Consider the following 25308-nt stretch of genomic DNA (forward strand, 5'->3'; position numbering starts at 1 on the left):
ATAAAAATTCAAAAATTAGTCTATGTTAAGCGGCCGAATATCTAGCGAAGACTGCCTGCAACTTTCCGTTTCTTATCTCTCCTTGCCAAGATCTAGGCTAAAAATAGCATCGAAGGGTCGGTATGCGGTCGAGGGTGCATATCTGCTTCTCGATAGTGTTCGTTCTTATTTTATCAATAGTTTACAGAACTATGATACTATTAAATTAAAAAAAAACATAATTTGTTAGGGATGCATTTGCGAACCCATATTCATAAAACATTTTCGAACTTATTTAAAAATTACGTAGTGAAATTGCGTCTTTTACTTTGCGGAACACCATGTAAATGCAGATATTACCATGTCCTTCTATTTTCAAGCAGTATCAGAATTAAATATTTTGAGAACCAGATACGAAAATGATCGTTGCAATAAGGCAGTTTGATGGTTCGGAATATTTTAGTTTTACCTTTTGCACGTAGGATAATTTATTATAGATAATACAATGATTATTTAATTTAACAGCATCTCGAATGCAGGCCAAAAATATACCGTGCCAGCTCAGCACTTTAGCCTGGCATTATTTGTTAAGTGACTGCACGACTGCTAAAACTAAATTCGTTATTTTAATCCACTATGGCTGTTTATAGTATTCCCAAGAGGGTTTTTATAATCAAATGGTATTACGGCGGCAATTCAGCGACAGAGTGTAGAGATTTATTTGCAGTCACCTTTGAGAATAAATCCATTCCTCGTGCATTTAAAATGGTTAATTTAAGAGTTATTTTAAATTTTGCTAAATGTTTCTGCCCTAGTGACTGCAATAAATGGCACAGTAAACAAGAAGAAGGACTGTTATAAGGGTTCAGAAAAAAGAACTTAGAATTGGATCAAATACGATTCAGCAAAATTGTTGGACAAGAATTAGGTATTTTAAATTTAACCCTCTCTTAAATTCTGAAAAATCATAAACAAATGTTTTAAATACTCCAAAATTCAGATATTTCCTAATAATCAAGGGGGCAATTTTATTTTTTTTTTAATTGTTTTCAAAATTTAATTTAAAGCTAAAATTGATTAAATTTTTTTAAAATACATTAATTTTACATATGAATTATTTTTCCTCTTATATGGCAAAGATAATTCCTCTTTTATTCGTTGTTTATTGTAGGAAAATGAGCATACGAGCTTTGAATATCATACCCAGTATCTTCAACAAATCACTGTTTAATCTGTAAGACCCTGTTATAGGAACTTCTTTATTAAAAATTTTTTAAATGCCCACAAACATCTAGCCCTACTATAAAATAAGATTCTTCCTGCAGTTCAAATTTTTGCCGACGTAAATTTGGAATTGCTACACTTCGAGCAAAACGGCTATCCTGTTCATTATGCGATTAGAGTAAAAAAGAAAGATTAAAGTAGTAAAAGTAGTTAATAAAGAAGTTTTTTTCCTAATTGCCTTAGTAGAACCAATGATACTGGGTAGCCGCCTACATCTCCAGATTTGTCACTAGGTAATTTGTTTTTGTAGGGTTATCTTTAAATCTTTCATCAAGGTAAAAGGCCAGTTAAGTTTCCAGAAGAACTAAAGCATACAATTATTAAGTGTACTACTATCTATTAGCGAAACTCTTTGGGAGGTACGAAACAGTTTTCATAATAGGTTGACATACTAATTAAATAAGGAAGATGATTTATTTAGGTTTTTATTTAATTTTTATTCAATATTATTGATAAATATTTCAGTGGAGTTGTGTTTATTATTTAAAAGAGTTGATGTTTTTTTTTTTGTTAAAATAATTATTATATATATATATATATATATATATATATATATATATATATATATATATATATAATTATAGATCATTTTAAAATAATAACGCTTTAATTTTCATAATGCATAATAGCATAAAACATTTTAATAAAGCTCGGTTATGTAGATTTTACGATCACAAACCACATGGAAAAACCTGCATGAAAAATGTTCTTAACATTTCCGTACTTTCCAATTTATGGCAACCTAAATGCACTTTGTGAATATCGCTAAACAAGTTCATTAGACAAAATCAAAAACGAGAACAAGGAATGTACGTATTAAGGAATCGGAAAAATACAAATTTGGAAATGAACAATATGTCTAACACAGTACTCGAGTTCATAGCATTCCCTGCAAGGGATAAGCAAAGAGTAAAGTTTAAACTAAACTTATCTTTCCATATGTCTAACTACTTAAGCCAGACCAAAAGTAAACATAATATAATATACGTTTTGGATATTTTGTAATAACTTTTCCACAAATGCATATTTTCCAAATAAATTTTTTTTTTTAAATAGGCTCGTTAAATTCCAGTGATATTAAAAAATTTAAAATTGATTCCCAGGCCTATATGAAATCGAAATAATATTAATTGAAAAAATTGCCTCCGCGAAATCGTTTCGCTAACAATGCTTTACCGATTCGTATTAAATTTCGTAACATAAAATGTAAATTTTAATCATTTATGGGTCATTTGAATTTATGCTATTTCGCCGTTGTGTATTTTCCCTCGTGATCGAAAAGAGCCCTATTGCAGATTATTTTTATATACGGCAATATATATATTTTTAATTACCTTCCATTTGTCTTGTATTAGAATGCATAACATAATTGCATATCGTATATTTATTCTTTAATCCCGCGAATAATTTTACGCCTTTAGTGTAACTATAGTATTTAAAATTTTTAAAATTTTAAACTAAAATTTTAATAAATAGCCCTAAATTAGGGAAACATGTACGCCGCGGGGGCGTGATTGGGTACATTACAATCCGCATAACATGCAGTCGGTCGTGCTGCTTAACGCATTGTTACTGAAAGGTTTAAATTTATAGCCCGGAAAGCCAATTTCTGGTTTTCGCCATTCGCCACCATTCCAATTACATTTATAACTAGCCATGTTAGTTAATGAATTGTCGAAACTGATATATCACACTTATAATATGTCACTGATGAGTTTGTGTTTTTATCTTCTTCCTGAATTAAATATTTTAATTAAAAAGAAACTACTTATTAGATAAATGGTTCAATTCTGGTGTCCATTGAAAAACCGTCGTATATTGAGTTTTTAAAAAAATTACAATATCGTGTTTTTTTATTCTTTGGGATTAAATCGTTTTCATGTACCGTATTTTTTTATATGTATAAAGAAATTCAAAAAAAAAACAAAACCAAAATCAGAAGACGTGAAAATATATAAAAACGCTTAAAGTTATATGAAATAAAAAAGTCTTATATATCAAGAATGTTTATGAAAAATTAACAAATTGCAAAGCATATATACCATATTTTTGCCACACTTGGAAAGTGTTATTTTACACTTAAAGATAAAGTAAAAAATTTTAATTAAAAGATGCGCTTTCATAGGTGGTTTACACTCATTTATTATGAGAAATTGCGGATCTTTCTATAGTCAAGATATTTAATTCTCGTTTTTATTATTATTAACACGCGTATATACGTATAGATCAAAAGTGTGCCTCGTATTGTTTATGTATTAGTTATACTAAAAAAAAAGAAAATGAGGTAATTTTATATCATTCATAAGTACCTAAAAGTTTACTAATAACGTAAGTGAAAATCACAATCGATTCGATGTCTGTCTGTCGTCGATCGTTTTTTCTTAACTTGAACTCATAATTTATTATCCAGTCTTATAAGATATTTATAGTAAGATATAAGTATATTGCCACGGCATTTGAACTTAGATGTGAAAATCATTACAATATAAGGAAGGGGATCCTTAACAACTAAAATAAAAATATTAGTAATGCAAACCAGTGGAAAATATAACAATTTCAATAACTGTCCAAATTTAATTAATATGATAAACTAACAATGTCTAATATAGTCCAGTGCAACGATATATTAGAATGGTCACCCGTCAAAACACCAGCATTTTACTTCTCAAACAATGTAAATAGAAGGTGGCTGACATTGTTTGGCAGGTGAAATGCTGGTGTTCTGACGGGTGACCATTCTAATATATCATTGCACTGGACTTACCTCTACTTTACAAACAGACTTCGAAAATTTTTCATCTCAAGGATAATATTTTTTTGGATACCTATTCCTATCTGTTAGTATGATACTATAAATTTAAGGCAATTTTATTTATTCTCATTTAATTCTTCTTTAGCGATATGTGTCATGTGGTGGTTAGAAATCAGCAATTAGGTAGCTCCTTCATAATGGCCTGACTCAATTCCGTTTTTTATATGATTTAGTGAATGCAGTACATTATGCAGAATTAATCCACTTTGCTGATGATATCATTATCTGTTTCTCTTATAAGGAGGATATGAATATTGATGGGATAATGTCAGACACTTGTGTTAGGCTGAAGTTCTGGTTGGTGGCTAATAAGTTATCCATGAATTTTCAAAAAGACTCAAGCATAGAATTTTAGTGTAGCATACTTTAGTTAGTGTTGTTGAAGTGCCCCTAGTAAATACTTTGATTTAGGCGTGACTTAGTCAAAGCATGTGGATAATTTGTCTAAAAAACTTTTTAGCTTAAAAGAAATCTCTTAGGATATGTGTCCAAGGGGATCTTATTGGCAGCCTGTGGGTTTATTGCTTCTCGACTTTCCTATGCTGCTTTTGTGTAGGGACATTCTGCACATACCAAAAGACTGTTTGGTCTTCAGCGTAGAAGCATTAGCTTTATTGGTGGGCTTAAGCTTGTTGCAGGGAAAGTTTTTTAGACTGTGTGTTATGACTGTTTTATCATTAAACGTGCTTATGTCAATGCTTATCTGAGCCAATACTCCACTCATAATGACTTTCATAATTATCGAACCAGACAAGAGGATAACATTGTCTGAAGTTAGAAAGAAGTGAAGACTTGAAGTTTCCACAGGGTTGCGAGATCTAGGAATGACACTGGTTATCTGAACTTGTCATTCTTTAATCATGTTACGCTTAATGTTCCTGCTCTGGAAACAAATATTTTTAGGAAGCACCTGAAAGCGTGACTTTCTTTATGGAGTATATTACCGCTAATTTTGATTTAATATGATAGATCTGTATGTAGTGTAGAACTAAAGAAAAATCATTATATATTTGATCTTCAATGTGACTAATTTATTACTGGGAATTTTTATTATGTGTCTATTTATATTTTCTTAGCCTGTATAATATTATTATCTACTAGCCTGTTTAATACTATAATATTTGTCATGTCCTAGTTTAAAATTTTGTAAATGGCCATTAAACTTATGTCAAAGGTGATTAAAACTTTTTGTTCTTTCTACAACTTTGCAGATAGATATCGATAGCCTTGTCTAGTATCAAAATTTTTGATTCGCAAAAGTATCTCATTGACAATCATGTCTTTTATCATCAACATCAATCAGTTTCTTTATTAACGTGTCACATAAGTCTCTCAACTCACAAGTTTAATTGATTGATTTTCTCTCCTGTATTAATTTCTGTGAAAAAAAATTGCAGATTTATGATATATTTTTCTGGTCTGTAACTCTGGCTGGAACTTGAACTTGTTACACTCAAAAGTGCTTTGTCAACATTTGTACTTAAGAAAATTAAAGCTTTACATTTCGAAGACTTTTAAACTGTTTCGGTAGCCTTCAGAAAGAGGCTCCAGTTTTCATTATTGGCCATCTGGTAGTCATCTATCAACACAGTATCAACAAGAACTTACACATTAACACAAATTTGTTTAACTGCGATTACACGTTTAGCACCTATGCACTGCGCCATTGATTTTCGTAAGTAAATAACACACTTACATGTGTAATTAATTAAAAAGTTACTTTATCGCGCCTTTATAGTATTTACAGTAAAAAATGTATTTGCGGCATCTGAACTTGCGTAAATCTGAAATGTATCTGAAATGTGTAGAACATGAAGTTTAGGTAGTCAAAGTTAAAGAGAAGCGTTTTCTGTCGAAATGACTAAAACCAGGCCTATCTACAAATAAGCTGAAAAATGACTTAAAATAACGTAATTAAATGTGAGCTATTAAACTTTAAAAGAAACACTCTCTTTATATAAATTGGCTCCAAAAGCAGTTGAAAAGAAACTTACTTTATCTTAAACTTAGAACTAAACAAAAATAACTATAAAATTTTATTCCAGAGTAATACGGTTAAATTGCCACATAAGAATCGAATTTTTCTAAGACGAAATTTCCGACTCGTGATCGCTGTTTCGTATTCAAGGAGTCGCGCTGCCAGGGCCACCATGCGCCATCAACATCGGAGTAAATCGCAAAGTCAATTTTGGAATTACTGCTGCTATGCTGTGGTAAAGTGCAAGACAAACAAATTGCATTTCGTCGCCGGCAACTGGTCGATTCAATCAAAATAACTTCCTGCGGAATTTACAAACAATCGACTTCCTGTTGTAAGGACCATTTCTGCTGTTTCGTTATTAAAAATAAAATAGTTTCTGCAGGGGAACACAGTGGTGCAGTTAAAAATTAGGGCTGTAATAACCATGCGGAGAAATTTATTTTTTAATAACAGTTTTTAGATTAAAAATTATGTAATTAAGGTAAAATGAAAGACCGTGACTTTTGTTCGTGTTCTGTTGAAAGTTTTAAAAAATTCTTAATTTTTGACAAAAATTGTTACTTTTGTCAAATTACCCAAATACGAAGTTCAGACCCCATCAACCTCGAATCCTCACTATTGGGTACCAGAGTATCCCATATTTTAGCATGTGATCTCCGGTTTAGTACAATAGTTATTTTTATTTCGTCCACCCAAACATGAATAGCGCAAAATTCGTTTAGTGATCTGAGGAATGATGGTGCTGAATAAATACTAACTATTGGCACTTAGAACATTGAATGTCTAGAATAAGCGTAGCTGCACACCATAGGCGAGGTTGTTTGACTTCAGACAATGATGTCAAATCGACTTTCCAATTTTTCATTATTTTGTAACAGGTAAAAAATGTACTCTTTAAAAGTTTCGTATATTTGCTGACCAATAATTTATACTTTGAGAGTAATCAACAAATTTTTGAGAATAAAAAAAAAGATTCCTGACAAAAAAGTTAATGAAAAAAAAGCAACTTGGCAACATAGAATACCTTTATGTTTACAATGCAGGTATTCGATGTTGCCACTTTGTGTTGTTTTTCTAGATATTTTTTTATATCTGTAAAGTTAGCTCCCAATCAATTTCCAGCGACTAAATTCTAGAACGCAGCATATGTCGTTTACCAGCAACATATTTATAGTCCGCGCCCGCTGTTATTTAATCGATATAATGCTTGATATCCTTGAATTCCCAAGGAATTTTAACATTTTTTTGTCCAAATTTTACATTTAACTAAAACAATTTATAGTGGTTATAAACCTCTACCAACTAAAGTTTTTTTGTGAAAATTACTTAAAAAGTCGAATTTTAAAGAAGTGAAAAAGGCTTTCAAAGGATTTGAATTATTTTTTTTTCTATAATAAATATTTAAGCATTTGAGATGGTTTCCAACATCTACAAACAAAAGTTTTTTTGTAAAAAATTATTGAATTGTTAGATGTTAAAAAATATAAAGGGCTATGTCCTAACGGTTATAAGGAAAAGTTTTATCCATATCCTTTTGGCAGTTATAGCCGTTCATAACCTCTAACTCAATAATATTTAATAAGAAAACTTTCGTTTGTGAAGGCTTGCAACCATCTCAATTCCGTTTAGATATTTTTATATATTACAGAAAAAAGTTTAATTCAGATGCTTTGAAAGTTAACGTTTTAATTAAATTTTACAATAAAACTTTAGTTTGTCACGGTTTATTATGATTTAGTTATCCTTTATTAATATCTAGACAAAAAATTATTAAAACTCCTTAGGAATTCCAGGAGATAAGGGCATTATATTGATTAAATAATAATGGGCGCCGAATACGTTCTCGATTTTGGTCGCTGGATATCGACCAGACACTACGTTCATTTTTGCACATATTAATTTTGCGGCATTTCAGATTCGAATAATCAATAAATTTGTTAGAATAAAATAAAATACCTAATTACACATTTTTATTAATATTTTGGTATCCAATACTTATAACAAATACTTAGAAATATGCCGTTTTTATATTATAACCTAGAAGGATGACACCATTGATACCTATACTATCGGACAAAACTAGAGCAACAAAGTTCAATTTTATTCATGTTTGAATAGAAAAAATTATTGGGTTGTGATTTTTCGCTAAGCTTAATGTCACACTATCCTTACACTGAAAGTAATATTTCAGTACATTTTGGTGTACTTTTAATCATTTTAAGAACGGTAAATATTAATGATTCTAAAAATTGATAAGAATGGGGGCCACAAAAGTAGAGCAACAAATTGTATTTAACAGTATTCTATTTTACTTTAGTTCAACAAAAAATATTTAACACATTTAATAACAAAAACAATTGAAAGTAATACATTAGTAATTGATAGAATATCCATTATTATTAATTACTTGCTGACAACGGCGCGGCATTAAAGCAATCAACTTCTCAATGACATTTTCGGGAAGACTTGTCCAAACTTCACTAATTTTATCAAGGAATGTTTATTTGGAAACATTTGGGTACGAATACGAGGTTTTACTTCTTCCCAGAGATTCTCAATGGGGTTAAGATCTGGGGATTGTGCTGGCCACTGTAAAACACGAACATTATTTTCCCGAAACCACTGTTGAACAACTTGTGAAGAATGTTGTCCTGTTGAAAAATAAAACGCAATGGCATTTCCCATTCTGCAAACGGAAGCATAACATTCTGCATAATATCCCTATAAACAAATCGGTCCATCGCATCGTATCATTAATAAAGTGCATAGGGCCTACCCCATTCCATGAAAAACAACCCCATAAAAATACACTATCTTTACCATGCTTAATTGTAGGTGTTACGTATTTAGGATTAAACCTTATATTGATTGGTCGCCTTACACGCCTCATTCCATCAGAATTGAATATTTTGTAGCGCGTTTCATCAAAATAGAACTTTTTTCCAGTCATTGACGGTCCAGTTTAAATGCCGGCGTACAAATGCCAACCTTGCTGCTCTATTTCTTATTGAAACTAACAGCTTTTTAGCTGGACGTCTACTAAATCACTTTGCGTCTACTCACCTTCTTTGTTCTGTTCGTATACCAACCGTAATTTCTGGAATTTTGGCAATAATTCGAGGTGCGGACTTCCAAGGATCATTTTGGGAAATCCTTTTGAGGCGTCTGTCAGTCATTACTGATGTTTTTCTTGGTCTTCCTGATTTTGGCAACTTCTCTAAATGTCCCCTCTCATTATACGATGATATTATTTTGAACACAGTATACCGGGGTAACTCAAACTGTCTTGAAATATCGGCTTGTTTGTTACCTTCCATGAATCCATTCACAAATCTTTGCTCTAAGTCTTTTGAAATTTGAATTTCTCTCGGCATGATTAATCTTACACAGAAATGTTCAAAAAAACATAAGAATTACCTTACACATACCATAAACTTTTTGTTGACATTGATAATCATAGTATACTTTGTAGTTTTAAAAGTTAGTGTATTTGTATACATTATCATTTAAAACTAAAACTGTACGAAAGGTGCATCATCCAAAAGTAAGCAACGAGTGCAGTTGCCAAATAGTTTTATCGCGATAATATTTCTAGGCAAAATCTACAGTGAAAATTGGTGATTTAAAAAAAATCCAAATTTAAAATATTAATTATTATTAGTGTTTAGTGTAAATATAGACAAAATAGTTTCGGTTATTAAACGAGTTACACTCTTTCTTTTGCTTTATAATAAAGAATGCAATTCAGTTTCTGCTAATTATAATAATAAAATATATCACTTTATTTTCTTCTGTTAAAATTGAATAATCACTGGTAACTTGGAACCCTAGACATGTTTATCAACAAAATATCCCCTCTGCCCCCTGTGTAGATGTTTATTCTAGTGTATTCAATGTTCTAAGCATTGGCACGTAGCTAAATAACTCTCTTCTCCTTAAGTCAGAAAATACTGGGATGGGTTGATCCAATTTTGATCGTCTTTCTGTTGATGTATTTTGAATTCATGAAAATTACCGTATAATTTTGTTATTGTATCTTCGAGACTACTAGGTTCTTTAAGATACATATTATTTCTTAAATTACTACTGCATTCGTCAATAAATATGTGTGGTATTATATAGTGGTTTTATTATAATGTTCGACATTACAAGTTTTTCGCAAAGTTGAAAGGGAACTATCATTACTAACACGTTAAATAATAATACTAATACTTATAATAATAACCTATTTCTAATAGCTATTTATGTATCAAGGGCATTGTAAGGACGATAATGCCCGGAAGGTGGAAATAGTAGGTTTCCGCCTGATGGGCATTAAACTCTAACAATGCCCGTGGTGCATACAATGCTTTATGTTTTACCTAAAAATTTATTTTTATGAACAAAAATAATTTTAATATTAATTAAAAAATAGGGTCTACCTGTATAGACATAAAGTTAAAGTTTTAGTTTCTGGTACCTTTATAACTAGGACCGTTCCTCTATCTTCAATATCATCAATGGTCATTTTGACCAACTCACCTCGTCTTAAACCTCCAAAAACACCCATTACTAATATGACTTTGTGTACCAAGTAGATATCATCAGGAGCCTTCTTAATAAATTTTATTATTTGTTCTCCTTCCAAAACTTTAGGCTCCTTCGGGACATATCCTTTCGACTTAACTTTTAAAAAAGATATGAGACGATGGTATTGCGAGATGTTTATATTTTTAGGTTCTAGTCGACTTTAGGTATCTCCGAATTTTAACATTTTTGAATATGAAATAGTAAGCTAATCTTCTTTGGACTATTTTAAGCAAAAAAAATTGGAGGATGAATAACATTTTCTTTAATAAAATAATAAAAACAAAAAAAAAATCATGACAATGTGTACCTATGTCCGATATAAACACGTTTTCGAATATTCGCCACAAGCACTTCCTGGTTTAACGGTAACGAGAGTAAACTATGAGCCGGTCGGCTTGGGTTCAGATTTCCACTGTGCCAATTTTACTTTTTTTATTTTTTTCAACTAAGAATTTTGTAGTTTTGGAAAAATTATTTAATTTAAATGAAATTATGCATAAAAAATTACCAAAAAGACGAAATTCTTTATATAACATTAAAAAAAATTGATTTTACCTTTTCTTGTAACTGAGTCCCTTTATTTTCGTGTAAAAAACATACCGAAGACACCCATAATGTATTATTTACTGTCTTGGTACTTTTTAGATATCGATCTGAATTAAAAATAATATGAAACATAAAGCATATTTTATTTAAAATTAAGTCTAAAGAATATTTATTTTTCATATAAATAACAAAAACAAAATTCCCTTCCACCTTCCTTCATTATTCTTTTTAATTGACGTTTGACATAACGCCGCGAGGTGACAGCGTTGCCATACATGTTCTTTGATTAAAGAGTTTTTTATTTCTTCCATATGAATGTTTTTAGTGTTTTGGCTCGGTTGAATTGCATTGGGGGTTGATTTTGCGTTGCGTTTGCACACTTACGCCCCCCGTGTGAAGAGGGGTTGGGATGAGATTGAATGGGACAGGTTGGCTTGGGTTGAGACTCGACATTTACGAGTTTTCTGTATAATTTTTATACGTAGTGATATATTGTACAAATATCTGCATAAAGTATGAATTTTTTAGTGTTGTGTATTGGCATGTGTATAAATAGTGAAACCCGTTCGCCAGTATAATGTGACAACAGTGTTATCATTTTTGCAGGATCAAGCCTGTTGTTGTTTGTTGGTTGCCTAGACAACGAGTTTAGCGCGATTCAATTTGCATCCAAAGGTATTATTGTAGGCATTTTTTCTAGAAATTTAGTGTCAGTTATAATTAATAATTCCGTAATTCTTTGGTTAATTTTACTTAATTATTTCTAGTACTTTCGTTAATTTAATTTTGATTTGACTTTCGTTAATTTTGGTTTGTTTTTTTATAATTCGTTAATTTTAATTATGGATCAAGTGTCTAATATTTTTCAATTAATGCAAGTGATTTCTGCCGAAGATCCTGATTTATTACAAACATTACAAAATGGTTCTTTAATACGCCAAAATATGCGTTGTTTATCCCGAAATTGTCGTCGGTACTGCGTGATTCAGCATAGGGAAACAGCCTCTCTGGGAGTTATGTTCTTTTGCAAGCGATGTCGTGTGCGTTACAGTGTGCTTAAAGGCTCCTTTTTTGAAAGAAGCAATTGTCCCATCCGATTAACCCTTTTTTTAATGTGGGAATGGGCTTGTGAGGTCCGCACCGGATGTGCAGCAATGTCGGCAGGTTGTTCGCGACAAAATGCAATCCAGCAATATTGCTATTTTAGGGACATTTGTTCTTGGCAATTATTGCAAAATGATAATTTATTCCGTTTCGGTAAAGTGGCATAATATGTAACTAGGTTTTATTTAATTTAGTCGTTTTCTCTTCTAAAAATATTAGGTGGTCCAGGTCGGGTCGTCCAAATTGACGAGTCGGTAATTGCTAGAAGAAAATTCAACCGAGGCCGACTTGTACGAGAACGCTGGATTTTGGGAATGTATGATGTACAGGCCAAAAGGGGCTTGATAATGTACATTCCCAATCGTACATCAGCAACTTTAGAGGGCCTTATTGAAAAACACGTGTTGCCTGGCACAGAAATTTGGACGGATCTGTGGAGGGGATATTCCAGATTACCAAATTTAAAGGGTGTTTCTCCGTACATACATAAAACGATAAACCATTCAACAAATTTTGTTGATCCGATAACAGGTGTATGCACTAATTATGTTGAGGGATATTGGTCCTGCTTTAAGCAATACCTACGTCGCTTAGGTGTAATGCAGTCTCCCATGATGTCTCAATATATTGACCAATTTATGTGGAGGGAAATATATGGAAAAACGGCATTCGATAGATTTCAAAATTTATTACAACAAATCAGTAACCGATATCATTTTTAAATATAAAATGTGTTTTTGTTTATATAAATATTTATTTCAAATTTGTATTTATACCTGTTTGTTAAATTTTTCTTAAGTTAGCAATCAATTATCTAAGGAATATATTAGATGGTTTCCGTGTTTTTTTATCTGTATGTGATAATTCTTTCTAGATGTGTTTGTTTCCTAATATTTAGGTTAGGCTTTAGAGTAATAATTATATTTTTAAAGAAAATATACACAATTTGGCAACTGCGAGTTCATATGTCAAAAGTTTGACAATGTAATTATCAATAGCAACCAGTTTCGACCATTAAATAAATTAGAGTAGACCCATATTTTAGCATGTTTTAAAAAATGTAAATATTTTTTTTAGCGTCCTATGTAAATAATCCGCATTTTTTTTTCTTAATCTATTCTCCTTAAAATACTCTTTCTACTGAAATTTAAAAAAATTGCAAAATCGGAGATACTTAAAGTCGGCAAGACCCATATTTTTATAGATCATTAACGTAGACCTTAGGGTAGAATACTTGGTCCAGAGAGAGTTCGGACTGTATTTTTCCGACTAAAAATATTAAAATTTGTTAAACATATATGTACCTATTAAAATAAAATCAATAACTTACCAGTTCCTGAAAATATGCCATTAGAACGGTTTCGGTTATTTGAACAATTGCGTTGGCATCTTTCCAAATACCAAATATGCCATACTCCCGATCATACTGTTGCCTTGATTTAACTGGCAAAAGATTTTCAGTCACTTTTATGGCCTTTTCTCTTATATTTTGTGGAATTTCTTCCATTTTAAGCAAATATTTAAACAAAAAATGCCAACTGACTAACTGACAGAAACATCAAAGTCAAACTTAAATAATCTCGCAATCTCGCCTCGGGCCGAAGGCACTCTGGCTACTATTTCCACCTTCCGGGCATTATCGTCCTTACAATGCCCTTGATACATAAATAGCTATTAATGTTTCATTTTTATAGGGGCGGATTCTAGTTAATTGTCAACCTATTCTTTTTTAGCAAGTAAACGTGTTTTCTTTATTTTTTTTCTGTTTAATACTTCTAAACGATGGCGATTCGCTGGATGTCTTCTTAAATACTATATGCCTAAATAAATTAAAGAGGTTACACTTTTCTTTAATAAAACGAATAGAAGCCCTTCCTGTTGTTTGCTAAATCAATATTCTAGGACATCTAAATATCCTAATAATCATTTAATAGAAATTTCAAGTAACAAAGGTCATTTAAATTAGGAGACAACTTGTCAAATCTGAGGGTATGCTTAACATAAATTTACTACTTGATAGAAATATTTTATCATAGTTAAAAATGGATTTTCGACATAAAGACTGTTTTTTCAAATTAAAAATCCCGCGTCTGGTAAACTCTGGTAAATTATGTTGGTATTTATTTTGCATCAGTGTGAAAAATTGAAATCGCCGAGCACAATTCCCGGTAATTCACTATGAACCGCTGTTCCGGTTTTTCTTTTTTTAAATCAGTTGTGGATAAACATAAATTAGAGGCTAAAAACTGTTGTTTTGCTTTTAGAATTTTCTGATATATGTACTAAGATCTATAATCTAGTAGGAAATATGTGAACTGTCTTAATAAACTCTTACGCTTAATATAAAAAAGGCAAACGGATAGTTGATATATTAAGGCAATCAAATAGTGATACTGTGAGAGTGATTTTTTTGAAATAAGAATAAAATTCTCTTCCTAGATATAAAATAGTATATTTTGAGTTTACAAAAAACCAATTTAGAGGCGATAAAAATTAAAATCAAATTTCAAGGCCATGAATTTCCTAAAAAGTTAATTTTTTCTCTATATTTATAGTTTGATTAGTAGAAGTAACGGGCAAACGATAATGTCCGATGAGTAGGACTAAAAGTCAATTTTCGTTAACCTCGATATTACCATTAATTATCACTTAGTATCCTCATTTAGTATTTCTCATGATCCATTTAATACAACAAAGCAGCCTCTTTCAGATAATATTACCTAGCTCCTTCTCAGCTAAGTTAGCGCAGCTTTCTCACATATTCTTTCTCGCAAGTTCAAATTACAAATTAGTAACTATAATTAAGCTTATAAAACAAAACCATCCTAAACAGATATAATCATATAATACATTTAATCAAGTAATATAGTTAACTAAAAAGTGAAAAAAAGAAAAAAAACATGATTTTCATAAAATACTAAACTATAAACTACTATTAAAATAAAGTTTGGCACATTTTTTAAAGGAAGCGAGTGAGTGTTTACACTTCAAATCAAAAGGCAATGCATTATAGATTTTAACACCGGTATAGCTACACCAATTCATAAAAATGGCAATAGAACTAATATCTGTAACTATAGAGGTATGTGTATTCAGTCTGTAGTTCCTAAGCTGTTTGACAGGTTGTTTTTAGGTGTGCCATTTTCATGGCACTGTAGGCGATTGCTTTGTGATCATCAGCATGGTTTTTGTTAGGTTTTTGTAGATGTACGCTGACTAACCTGTGGACTTATCAATATTGATTTTTCCCATATAAATCAACATTTTGCATTAATAGATATTGTAGGGTGTAGACTAAATATTAACTCTCATTTTCGTATTGGTGTAATTATAATTTATCTTATGCCGTCTTTATCCTATGATTATCTGGAAAATTTTATTGAGGCACTATGCCTGCATGATGCAGTTTTAAACCAGAAGTTGATTGTCTTGGGTGATTTCAACGTACCTCTCTTTGGTATTAGTGAACTTGATAATAAATGTGCACTTATTAATTATGTTCTAAATATTTTAGATCTAAAGCAATTAAACAATGTCAAAAATATTATTGACCGAACCCTGGATTTGGTAATTTCGAATGTTGAGTGTACGGTCATAGAATCAGACATGCCGATTTCGAGGGTTGATCAATATCACCCCCCGCTACTCGTCTATGTTAATAACTTTAAAATCGAAAAATCACCATCATTTGAACTATGCAGAAATGCACCCAAGACGTTCAATTTTCGAAGGGCCAATTTTCCTTTGTTATACGATTCAATATTGCATGCAAATTGGGAACAATTGTTTAAGTGTTTGGGTGTCAACGAAGCCTGTGACCATTTATATAACTCTCTTAACGTTATGTTTCAGAACACTGTACCTTTGAGGAAGGATCGAGGGCGTCGGTATCCTCCCTGGTTTACCTCAGAGATCATACAGTTAATTAAAAGTAAAGAATCAGCCCACAAGAATTATAAAAGATATAATACAATCTACCATTATGATAAATTTAAAAACATACGAACTACTCTCAAAACATTAAAAACAAACGCATATAATAACTATTTACGTAATATAGAAACGAATATTTGCAGGGATAGTTCTGAGTTTTGGAGGAACATTCAAATGAGGAAGGGCGATTCTAGAATACCGGGTATTATAAGGGATGGTGCCGATGAGTTTTCGAATCCACAATCGATAGTTGATGCTTTCGCCAATTTTTTTCAGAGTGTTTACATTGAGTCTGACGCTAACAACTTTACTTCATCTACACTAAAACATTGTCAAAGTGATGTAACTTTAAATTATTTAAATTAGTCTGATATTATTGAAGCCTCCAAAAAACTTAAAAACAAGTCAACTTGCGGTACAGACTTTATTCCGAGCTTCATAGTGAAAGACTGTATTGCGGCATTGGCGAAACCATTGACTTACATTTTTAACCTCTGCATACGCACAGGTATATTTCCTTCTTGCTGGAAGATAGCGCGAGTCATACCAATCTTTAAAAAGGGCGATAAGTCGGAGCTTCGAAATTATAGACCTATATCTATTTTATACAATTTTTCCAAGCTCTTTGAAATTTGTATTCATAAACAACTGTATAATCAAGTTAAATCTTTCATCTCTATCGATCAGCACGGGTTTGTGGAGCAGAGATCATGTGTCACAAACCTGAGCTGTCTTTCTGAATATGTGTGTCAGGCGCTTAATGCTAGAGGTCAGGTAGATGTCCTTTACATGGACTTTCAGAAGGCGTTTGATCAGGTAGATCTCAGAATTTTATTAAAAAAACTGGATTATCTGGGCTGTTCCACAGGTCTGTTAAGTTTTCTTTCCTCGTATCTCAATGAGCGTAGGCAGTTTGTCGAGATCGACGGCTTTCGTTCTTCTCAATATATAGTGAAATCTGGAGTTCCCCAGGGAGCAAATTTGGGTCCTTTGTTGTTTATATTGTTTATTAACGATCTCGCATCAATCATCTCTTGTTATAAATTGCTTTTTGCCGACGATCTGAAAATTTACACTAAAATTAACTGTTTAGCCGACTGCCAACATCTTCAAGAAATATTAAATAGTATTAATAGCTGGTGTCGGAATAACAGACTTTTTCTTAATGTATCAAAATGTTTTCTTGTTTCCTATTGTAGAAATAAAACTTCTATACAATATGATTACCATATACAGAATCTTCCTTTAACAAGATGCCAGGAAATCAAGGATTTGGGTGTAACGTTTGATGAAAATTTTGACTTTAAAAGCCACATTTAGAATATTGTACTATCATCATCCAGGTCTTTGGGGTTTATTATTAGAAATTGCCGTAATTTTAACGATACCAGCGTGGTACTATTATTATATCAATCTTTTGTAAGCTCAAGACTCGAGTATGCGTCACTTATATGGCATCCAATATATGAAACTGAAATCAAAAACGTTGAATATATACAACGCAGGTTTATAAAGTATTTGCACTATAGGGAAGATGGCGTTTATCCAGCCAGAGGCACTTGCCAAAATGTCATGCTTGGACGGTTCAATATGAAAACCTTACTCGATCTTCGTGTGACAACGGCTATAACTTTCTTATATAAGCTAGTAAACAACAAAATAGACTGCATTTCACTCCTAAATCAGATTTGGTACATTGTCCCAAGGATAAACTCCAGAAATTCTCGCACTTTTTATTGCAACAGAGCATTAAATAATATTTTCAAGAGAGCTCCGATTTTTTACATATGTAATTTGTTTAATACGCTTTGTAACTACAACATAGATCTATTTGTTGATACGCTATCTTCTGTGCTGAGGCTACTCAATCAATAACCTAGTATTACAACCTGTAAGTACCTGTCTAATGCTGTTTGTTATTTAGAAGTGTGGCATAAAGGTATGTTGAGTTCTTTTTTTTTATTTTTCTTTTCTTTTTGTTTATTCTTTAAATTAGTTTTAACTGTTTTACTTTACTACTTTGTTTTTTTGCATTTAATTTTTATTCTGTTATTATTGTTTTGATTTGTATTTTTTTTCTGCATTTCCTGTAAGTAGGTGACCGTTGAAAATAAAGACTTATTTATAAAGACTTATTTATTTAATATGATTTGATTAATGCTTTTGAGAGTCTGTACCGATCAATAGTGTGTATACAGACTTCTCGAAGGCCTTTAATAGGGTTGGTGAACATCTGATTCGGAAGTTGGGGACTATGGGCCTTGGTAGGACTTTGGTCGAATTTTGTGATAGTTTTTTGACTGGTGGTTAGGATAAATAATTATATTTTTAATGGTATTGAAGTAACTTCAGGCGTACCTCAAGGTTCGCATATTGGACCGCTCTTTTTTACTATGCTCATAAGAGATTTAAGTCATGTAATTGTTCATTTAAAGCATCTTGCTTTTGCTGATAATTTTAAACTATATACAGCCATTGAGTCATATCTTGATGCTGAGCTACTTTAATTGGATTTAAATAGTGTTGCTGAGTGGTGTAATAGCAAAAATAAACTGAATGTAAAGAACTGTGTATGTATTTCGTTTGGTCGTTCTAATAAAATTATTAATTATCAATTCACAATCAATAATAACGAACTTAAGTCAGTTGATAGAGTTAAATATTTAAGTTCTTTTCGGTACCAAACTAACTTTTTTGCCGCAAATTTTGGATAATATTAACAAGAGTATGCGTAGTCTTGGTTTAATCACTAGAAATAGTGTACATCTTTCACCTTACTGTTTTAAATTACTTTATTACTCTTTGGTACGTTCCTTGCTCGAGTATGCATCTGTAATTTGGTCTCCTTATTATGATTTTCATATTTAATGCCTTGAGGCTGTACAAGGAAGATTTTTAAGATTCCATGTTTATAGAGCTGAAGTTAATACTTTTCCTAATTATTACATCGGCTATAATGCTATCAGTGTCCAATTTAATATCCCTAATTTTAAAGTCAGACGGCATTATTTTGATGCTTCAACGTTTTATAAGATCTTAAATGGTTCATTGGCCTACCGTCTTGAAAGCAATTCCTTTTAACACCTGTCAAAGAAGGATCAATTCTCCTGTTTTGTTTACTCTTTCATTCTAGACTAGACTTTGCGTTTCTTTAACGAAAATAGTTTGGATCCATTTTCTAGCGGCCTACGGTCATTCAAATCAAAAATAAATAATATTAGACCTTAATCTACCTTCCTTGGATAGTGTTAAGTTTTTAGTCTTGTTATTAGCCTTGTATAAAATATATGTATATCCATTTAATCATTATTTTGGTTTATTCTTTGGTTTTAATATAGTTAGTATATAGTATAATATAGTATATGGTATGTTGGTATATTTGTTATATAGTATATAACTTTAAGTAAATTGTGAATTATATATATTATCTTCTTAATTACTTTTGTTTTGTACACACACAGATTCTAATCTAGGTGTACATCTATTTATACTTTTGTGAGTTTTGTAAAATTATTGTAAATTATTGTAAATAAATTTGAATTTGAATTTGAATAAATTTGAATTAAAATTTGAAAAAAAATTTGAATTTAACTTGAGACATCGCAATATCTCGAAAACTAAACCTGTATTCAGAAAATGTTTTATGTGAACTTTGAATGGTTTCTAGGAGGCCATAAAATGACGTCATTGGTTTGACCTTGAGTGGACGTCTTCAAAGTCAAATGAAAGTCAACTTTACTTTTTTGCATAGAAACCTCTATTTTTTTAATAGTATCTAATTGAGCATTAAAAAATAAGTAACTTTTATCTGACACTTTTTTACATGCGACTTCTCCTTTTTAAGATATTAATTCTTGATTCTTTTACAAATTTTTTCCTTGACAATGACATTAAAAACAGGAATAGCTTTGGTTCAGCAATTCTTTAATATTGTTGTGACAAGACATTGTTGATCAATGATTAATGCAAGTTGTTATGATGCGAAAATTATCTATAGTAAACAGATCTCACGTGTTTATTCCAGGTATTTCAGGCGATTGTAAGCAATTACTGATGAATAAAGTAAATAAGAGATTATTTTGGTTTACAGTATTCGTTCAGTTATCAAGTATTTGACTATTTTGTTGAGTGACATATGGAATACCTAACATTAAATGAAAAAGTTAAAATGGTCCTTATCTATGGTGAATCTGAACGGAATATTAATAGAGCCATTGAACTGTATACCATGCGACATCCTCAATGGCGACTTCCATCGCGAGCATCATTTTATCGTGTAGTGAACCATTTTATAGAAGATGGAAGTGTGAGAACGATAAATCGATCACAAAAGAGAAGCATTACCAGTCAAAATAATGAAATTTCCGTCTTAGCTGCAGTTGCCCATAATCCTGGAGTCAGCTCATGATCTATTTCTTCTGTTTCTGGAATCTCCAAAACAAGTATCCTAAGAATTTTGAAACGCCGCAAGTTTCATCCGTATCACTTGTCATTACATCAAGAGCTTCAGTTCCATGAAAATAACAATTTCTTTCTGTACGTCTTATTCATCGATGAAACTTCATTTACAATTTTTGGTGAAGTTAATCGTCATAACATGCATTATTGGGCAGTTGAAAATCCCAGGTGGTTTCGAGCGATAAAACATCAGCGGCCATGGTCTGTGAATGACTGGTGCGGCATCATCAATGATAAAGTCATAGGACCTTATTTTATTGATGATGTCCTTACAGGCCAAAAATACCGTAATTTTTTGCTGGAGATTCTACCAGTATTTTTGAAAGATGTGTGTTTTGAAGTGAGACTAAATATGTGGTAGCAGCATGATGGTTGTTCTGCACATTATTCACGCGTTGCGCGCCAAGTGTTGGATCGTGACTTCAATGGACGTTGGATAGGTGGTGGTGGAGCAGTCTACTGGCCGCCATGGTCACCTGATTTGACGCCCTTAGATTTTTTTCTATGGGGTTATTTGAAAGAGACCGTATATCGCGATCCACCAACGACTCCCGAAAATATGAAGCTGCAAATCACGGAGGTTTGTGGGCAGAGAAGTCCACAGATGCTACACTCTGTTCATCGATCGTTTAGAAAGCGAGTCGAAAAATGTATAGAAGTGGAAGGTCAACACTTTGAACATTTATTGAAATAATTTTCTGACTTTTTTTGTTTCAATTTCTTTTATTTGAACTTTGTACGTTTTATTTTTAAGTTTTCGATTCTGTTGATAATAAAATTCTATCATTAGATACTTTCACTCCTTTTAATAGATTACTAGATACTACCTACAAGGGTAAATGTCATTGTCAAGGAAAAAATTCGTAAAAGAGTCAAGAATTAATATCTTGAAAAGGAGAGGTCGCATGAAAAAAAGTGTCAGATAAAAATTACTTATTTTTTAACGCTAAATCAGGTACTATTAAAAAAATAGAGGTTTCTATGCAAAAAAGTGAAGGTGACCCTCATTTGACCTCGAAGACGTTCACTCAAGGTCAAATCAATGACGTCATTTTATGGCCTCCTGGAAACCATTCAAACTTCACATGGAACATTTTCTGAATACATGTTTAGTTTTCGAGATATTGCGATGTCTCAAGTTAAATGGACCGCCCTGTATATATGTATGTGTTTGTAAACAATCTTAATGCTAGACTTGCTTTTCGAGCTATTGGTTACTAGTTTGTATTCCTCTTTTACCCAGCCAAATTCCTTTCCATTACCTTGGATATCGCAAAATGCTTATGTTGCCAATGTTTTCAGACTTGCCATTCTTTGAACCTTAAACAGGATGGTATAGGCTGTAACTAATTTTATAGAGAAAGTTCATGAAGCCCTAGTAAGATATCCAGCGATTTATGAGTTAATCTTATTGCTACTGTTATTTTAAGCGAGCTCCGACCATTTCTAATCTATATTTATGTAAAACGGCAAATTCATCCAATTAATCCACGTTCGCCTTAATACTTAAGTCGATCATGAATCTTATGAATCACACAATAAAATGTATTACACTTTACACATTAATTATTATCAAATAATCTTTACTATCCATCAAATAATTTACAACTCAAGTAAATTAAATTTACAGAACAGTTTCTCTCTTGCATTTGAAACATGAAATATTAAAACTTAATAGCGAAAATCCAAATTCGATAATTACTTCGGCTAAAATTAAAAAGTTAAATTACACACCGACAGCGGAAGCTAAATCAATGCTAAAATTAATCGCTAAAATTGCATGTGGGTAAAACTCATAAACTTTCTAGAATTACAAAAATAGTATTTTAATTCAAGTGATTGACGCCTAATAATTAAATAACAAATAAAGAAAGTTATGAAATTGAATACTGTTGTCAAAAAAATTATAATGAAGAATAAACAATGATTTACTCTGAGAAAAAAAGTGTTGCTATAAATTAAAAGAATAATAATACGGAATAATATAGGCCGACAAACCATTCATTAAAGCTAAATTCTTCGAAAAGAAAATAAACTTATAAATCAAAAACGTTTGACTTGCAGTATTGCTAGCAGAAAATTGCTAAAATAAATATAGATTTAGACTTCAAACCAACTTGAACCACCACAAAATCAAACCAAAAATAATAGATTTGAGAAAGGCGAAATCTCAATGGAATTTTAGGCAAACCTATCCACAAGCTTTAGAAAAGTATGTTTAAAATGCATGCGATAAGTTATTTAGGTTAAAGAGAAGAAAATTTAAATCTAAAAACCAATCGAGTTATGTGCTATTCAATTAAAAACTCTTCAATTAATTTACAAAACTTTTACTTTAAAGGACTTTCAATATGCATTTGGCTAATAATATCTAATGCCTAATTTCCTAACAAAAACTGCTCATATTAGTTTGGCGACGAACCTTCTATGTAGAGATATATCTAGAAAGTCGAGAACCTCAAAACCTCTTATTATTAAAAAATTTTGAGAAGTGAAACAAGCTCATCACACAGTCCCCATTATTCATAGACTTTGAGAGGAACTAAGGATGTATATTGATTTGATAGTAGTATTTATTTAAGTGCAGCTTATGCAGTTCAAATTAAGCAAGGAACTTGTATCCTAGTGGAACCGTAACCTTTGGTGTATTTTTGGTAATAATTTAATAATCAAGACTGTATTTATCAAAGTACTTCGTTTAAACATCTATACTAGAAAGATATACAGCGTCCGCAACCTCATTAACCAATATTTGTTAATAGTAATGATTGTCTGAGGATGGCTCGTACAATTTAATTTGATGAAGCTTCTATGATATTCGAAAAGTCGACACTCTAATCCAACAAAATTTATTTTCAATATTCCTTATTTAAAAAGCTGAGAATATAAAAAGCATCTAAAAAGAGCGTGTACAGTTTGGAGGTGAGAATTTTCTACGAACGATTGCACAGTTTCAAAAACAATTTAGAATAACGGCAGATGATTGACCCTTTTAAAAACCTTTAATACCAGGCTTTAAATCTTTAAATCTTAAAGATCGTCTATATTAATTGGGTTTTTTCCAATAAATACTGTTTTCTCATATTTTTTTTTCTCTAGTACCTTGACCTTACTAAAGATTTAAGTACGATGATCAGTTTAATAGTAGAAATAGCAATTTCATATATTTTGCGCAATGAAAATCACGTGTTCTTTAGAACATATTAGTAAGAATTTTTTATAACGTTGTAGTCTCAAATTCTTAGTTTTCTTGCTCCTTGCTTGCTTAGACACAAATAAGTTCTGCAACATTTCTAAGATGCTTTTTATTTATTTTTTTTGCTAAATATTGCTCACTTATGAGATACTGATTAACATTTTAAGATGAGCGTTCATAGGGTTTGCAGATTTGGGACAATAAACAAAAGAGTATTATAATATTGCATCGGTTAGTTGAAGAAGTTAATTGTATTTAATTAAAAGGAAAAAATTAAAAAGAACGAAACAATTGATCTGATATATCATGATAATTAATATGCAGTAGTAACTATTTACTTGATTCAATAATTCATTCACATTTTTTAAAAATAATTTGTTCATTTATTATCCTAAATCTCTAAGCTTTATGGAACGATTACTCACTTTTGCAAACACGTCTTTTCAAATAAATTCTCGTTTAGTAAAAAAACCCTGGGTCGTTTAATTCTTTTCGGCGAAGATTACCAAGCAGTATTTTCTCAGGCAAATAAATCAACAAAATAGTTTATTAGACCCCTTAAATCGAGTCTATAAAATTCTGCTGAGTCCCTAAATCAAAAACGCAGACAATAAAGGGTTATTTGCTTTGGCTATCTTTCTGGAATAGGCCTTCGTACATAATCCGATTTATTTATGGAAAAGTCGTGCGCCCAGCAAGACAGCGATATTTTTGGGACTATTTAAAGTGTTTAAAATATTTTTTCTGTTTTATTATTTTATTTTTACGTTATTCGGACGCAAAAATATTAGGATAAGCGATATACAGAGCGACTTTGAAAACGAGTAGTTTGTACTGTACGACACTTACTGGAAAAAATTAAGTACTAACTTTCGATGTTATTATGTAACCTCGTTTATCGTAATATTACACATTATTACTTTTTATTGTTTTATAAAATTAATAATAAATACAATTAATCTTAATGAGTAAGCGTTCTTCTTACTTCTCTCTTGAATAAGTTTTAATTTAATATTGAATTAAAAGATGGATAATTGTCAACAAAATGATGAACACTACATCTTCTTTATCTTACATCATCGTGCAAATCATAGTTTATAATTTTCCAAAGTTACATTTTTTGCTTTTGCCTTATCAAAACGTACTACATTATTGAAGCAATAGACTTGGTCAAATGTACGATCTAATCGACTTCCTGATGTTACCGAAGCAGCTTATAAATTTGTTAATCTTTAATCTATTTCTGACTTACTTTATAATGTATCTCTTTCTTTATTGGACTATAACTAGCTTGGCTATAGTACCTCCTAATATTTTAAATATATTCACTGCGTTTATGGCATTTAATGCTTACATAAAATCGAAGTGGATTTTCACGTGACCTGTGATGATAGATTATTTTTTCAATTTGCGTTGTTATAGAGATGACTTAATTTTATCAGCAAT

General features: G+C 31.3%; 1 protein-coding gene across 3 annotated transcripts in view; it reads left to right on the forward strand.

Moving 5' to 3' along the window:
• Positions 1-25308, forward strand: part of LOC126736543 (uncharacterized) — a 736497-nt gene that overhangs the window by 684664 nt on the left and 26525 nt on the right. The window contains exon 5 of one of the 3 annotated variants that reach the window (XM_050440938.1): positions 6121-6592. The exons of the other annotated variants lie outside the window; for them this stretch is intronic. Coding sequence (XP_050296895.1) covers positions 6121-6351 — 231 coding nt within the window. The 3' untranslated portion in view covers positions 6352-6592. Of the gene's footprint in view, positions 1-6120; positions 6593-25308 lie in introns of those variants that run through there. 3 annotated transcript variants of the gene reach the window in all.

Source organism: Anthonomus grandis, chromosome 5 (assembly GCF_022605725.1).
Source record: "Anthonomus grandis grandis chromosome 5, icAntGran1.3, whole genome shotgun sequence".
NCBI lineage: Eukaryota > Metazoa > Arthropoda > Insecta > Coleoptera > Curculionidae > Anthonomus > Anthonomus grandis.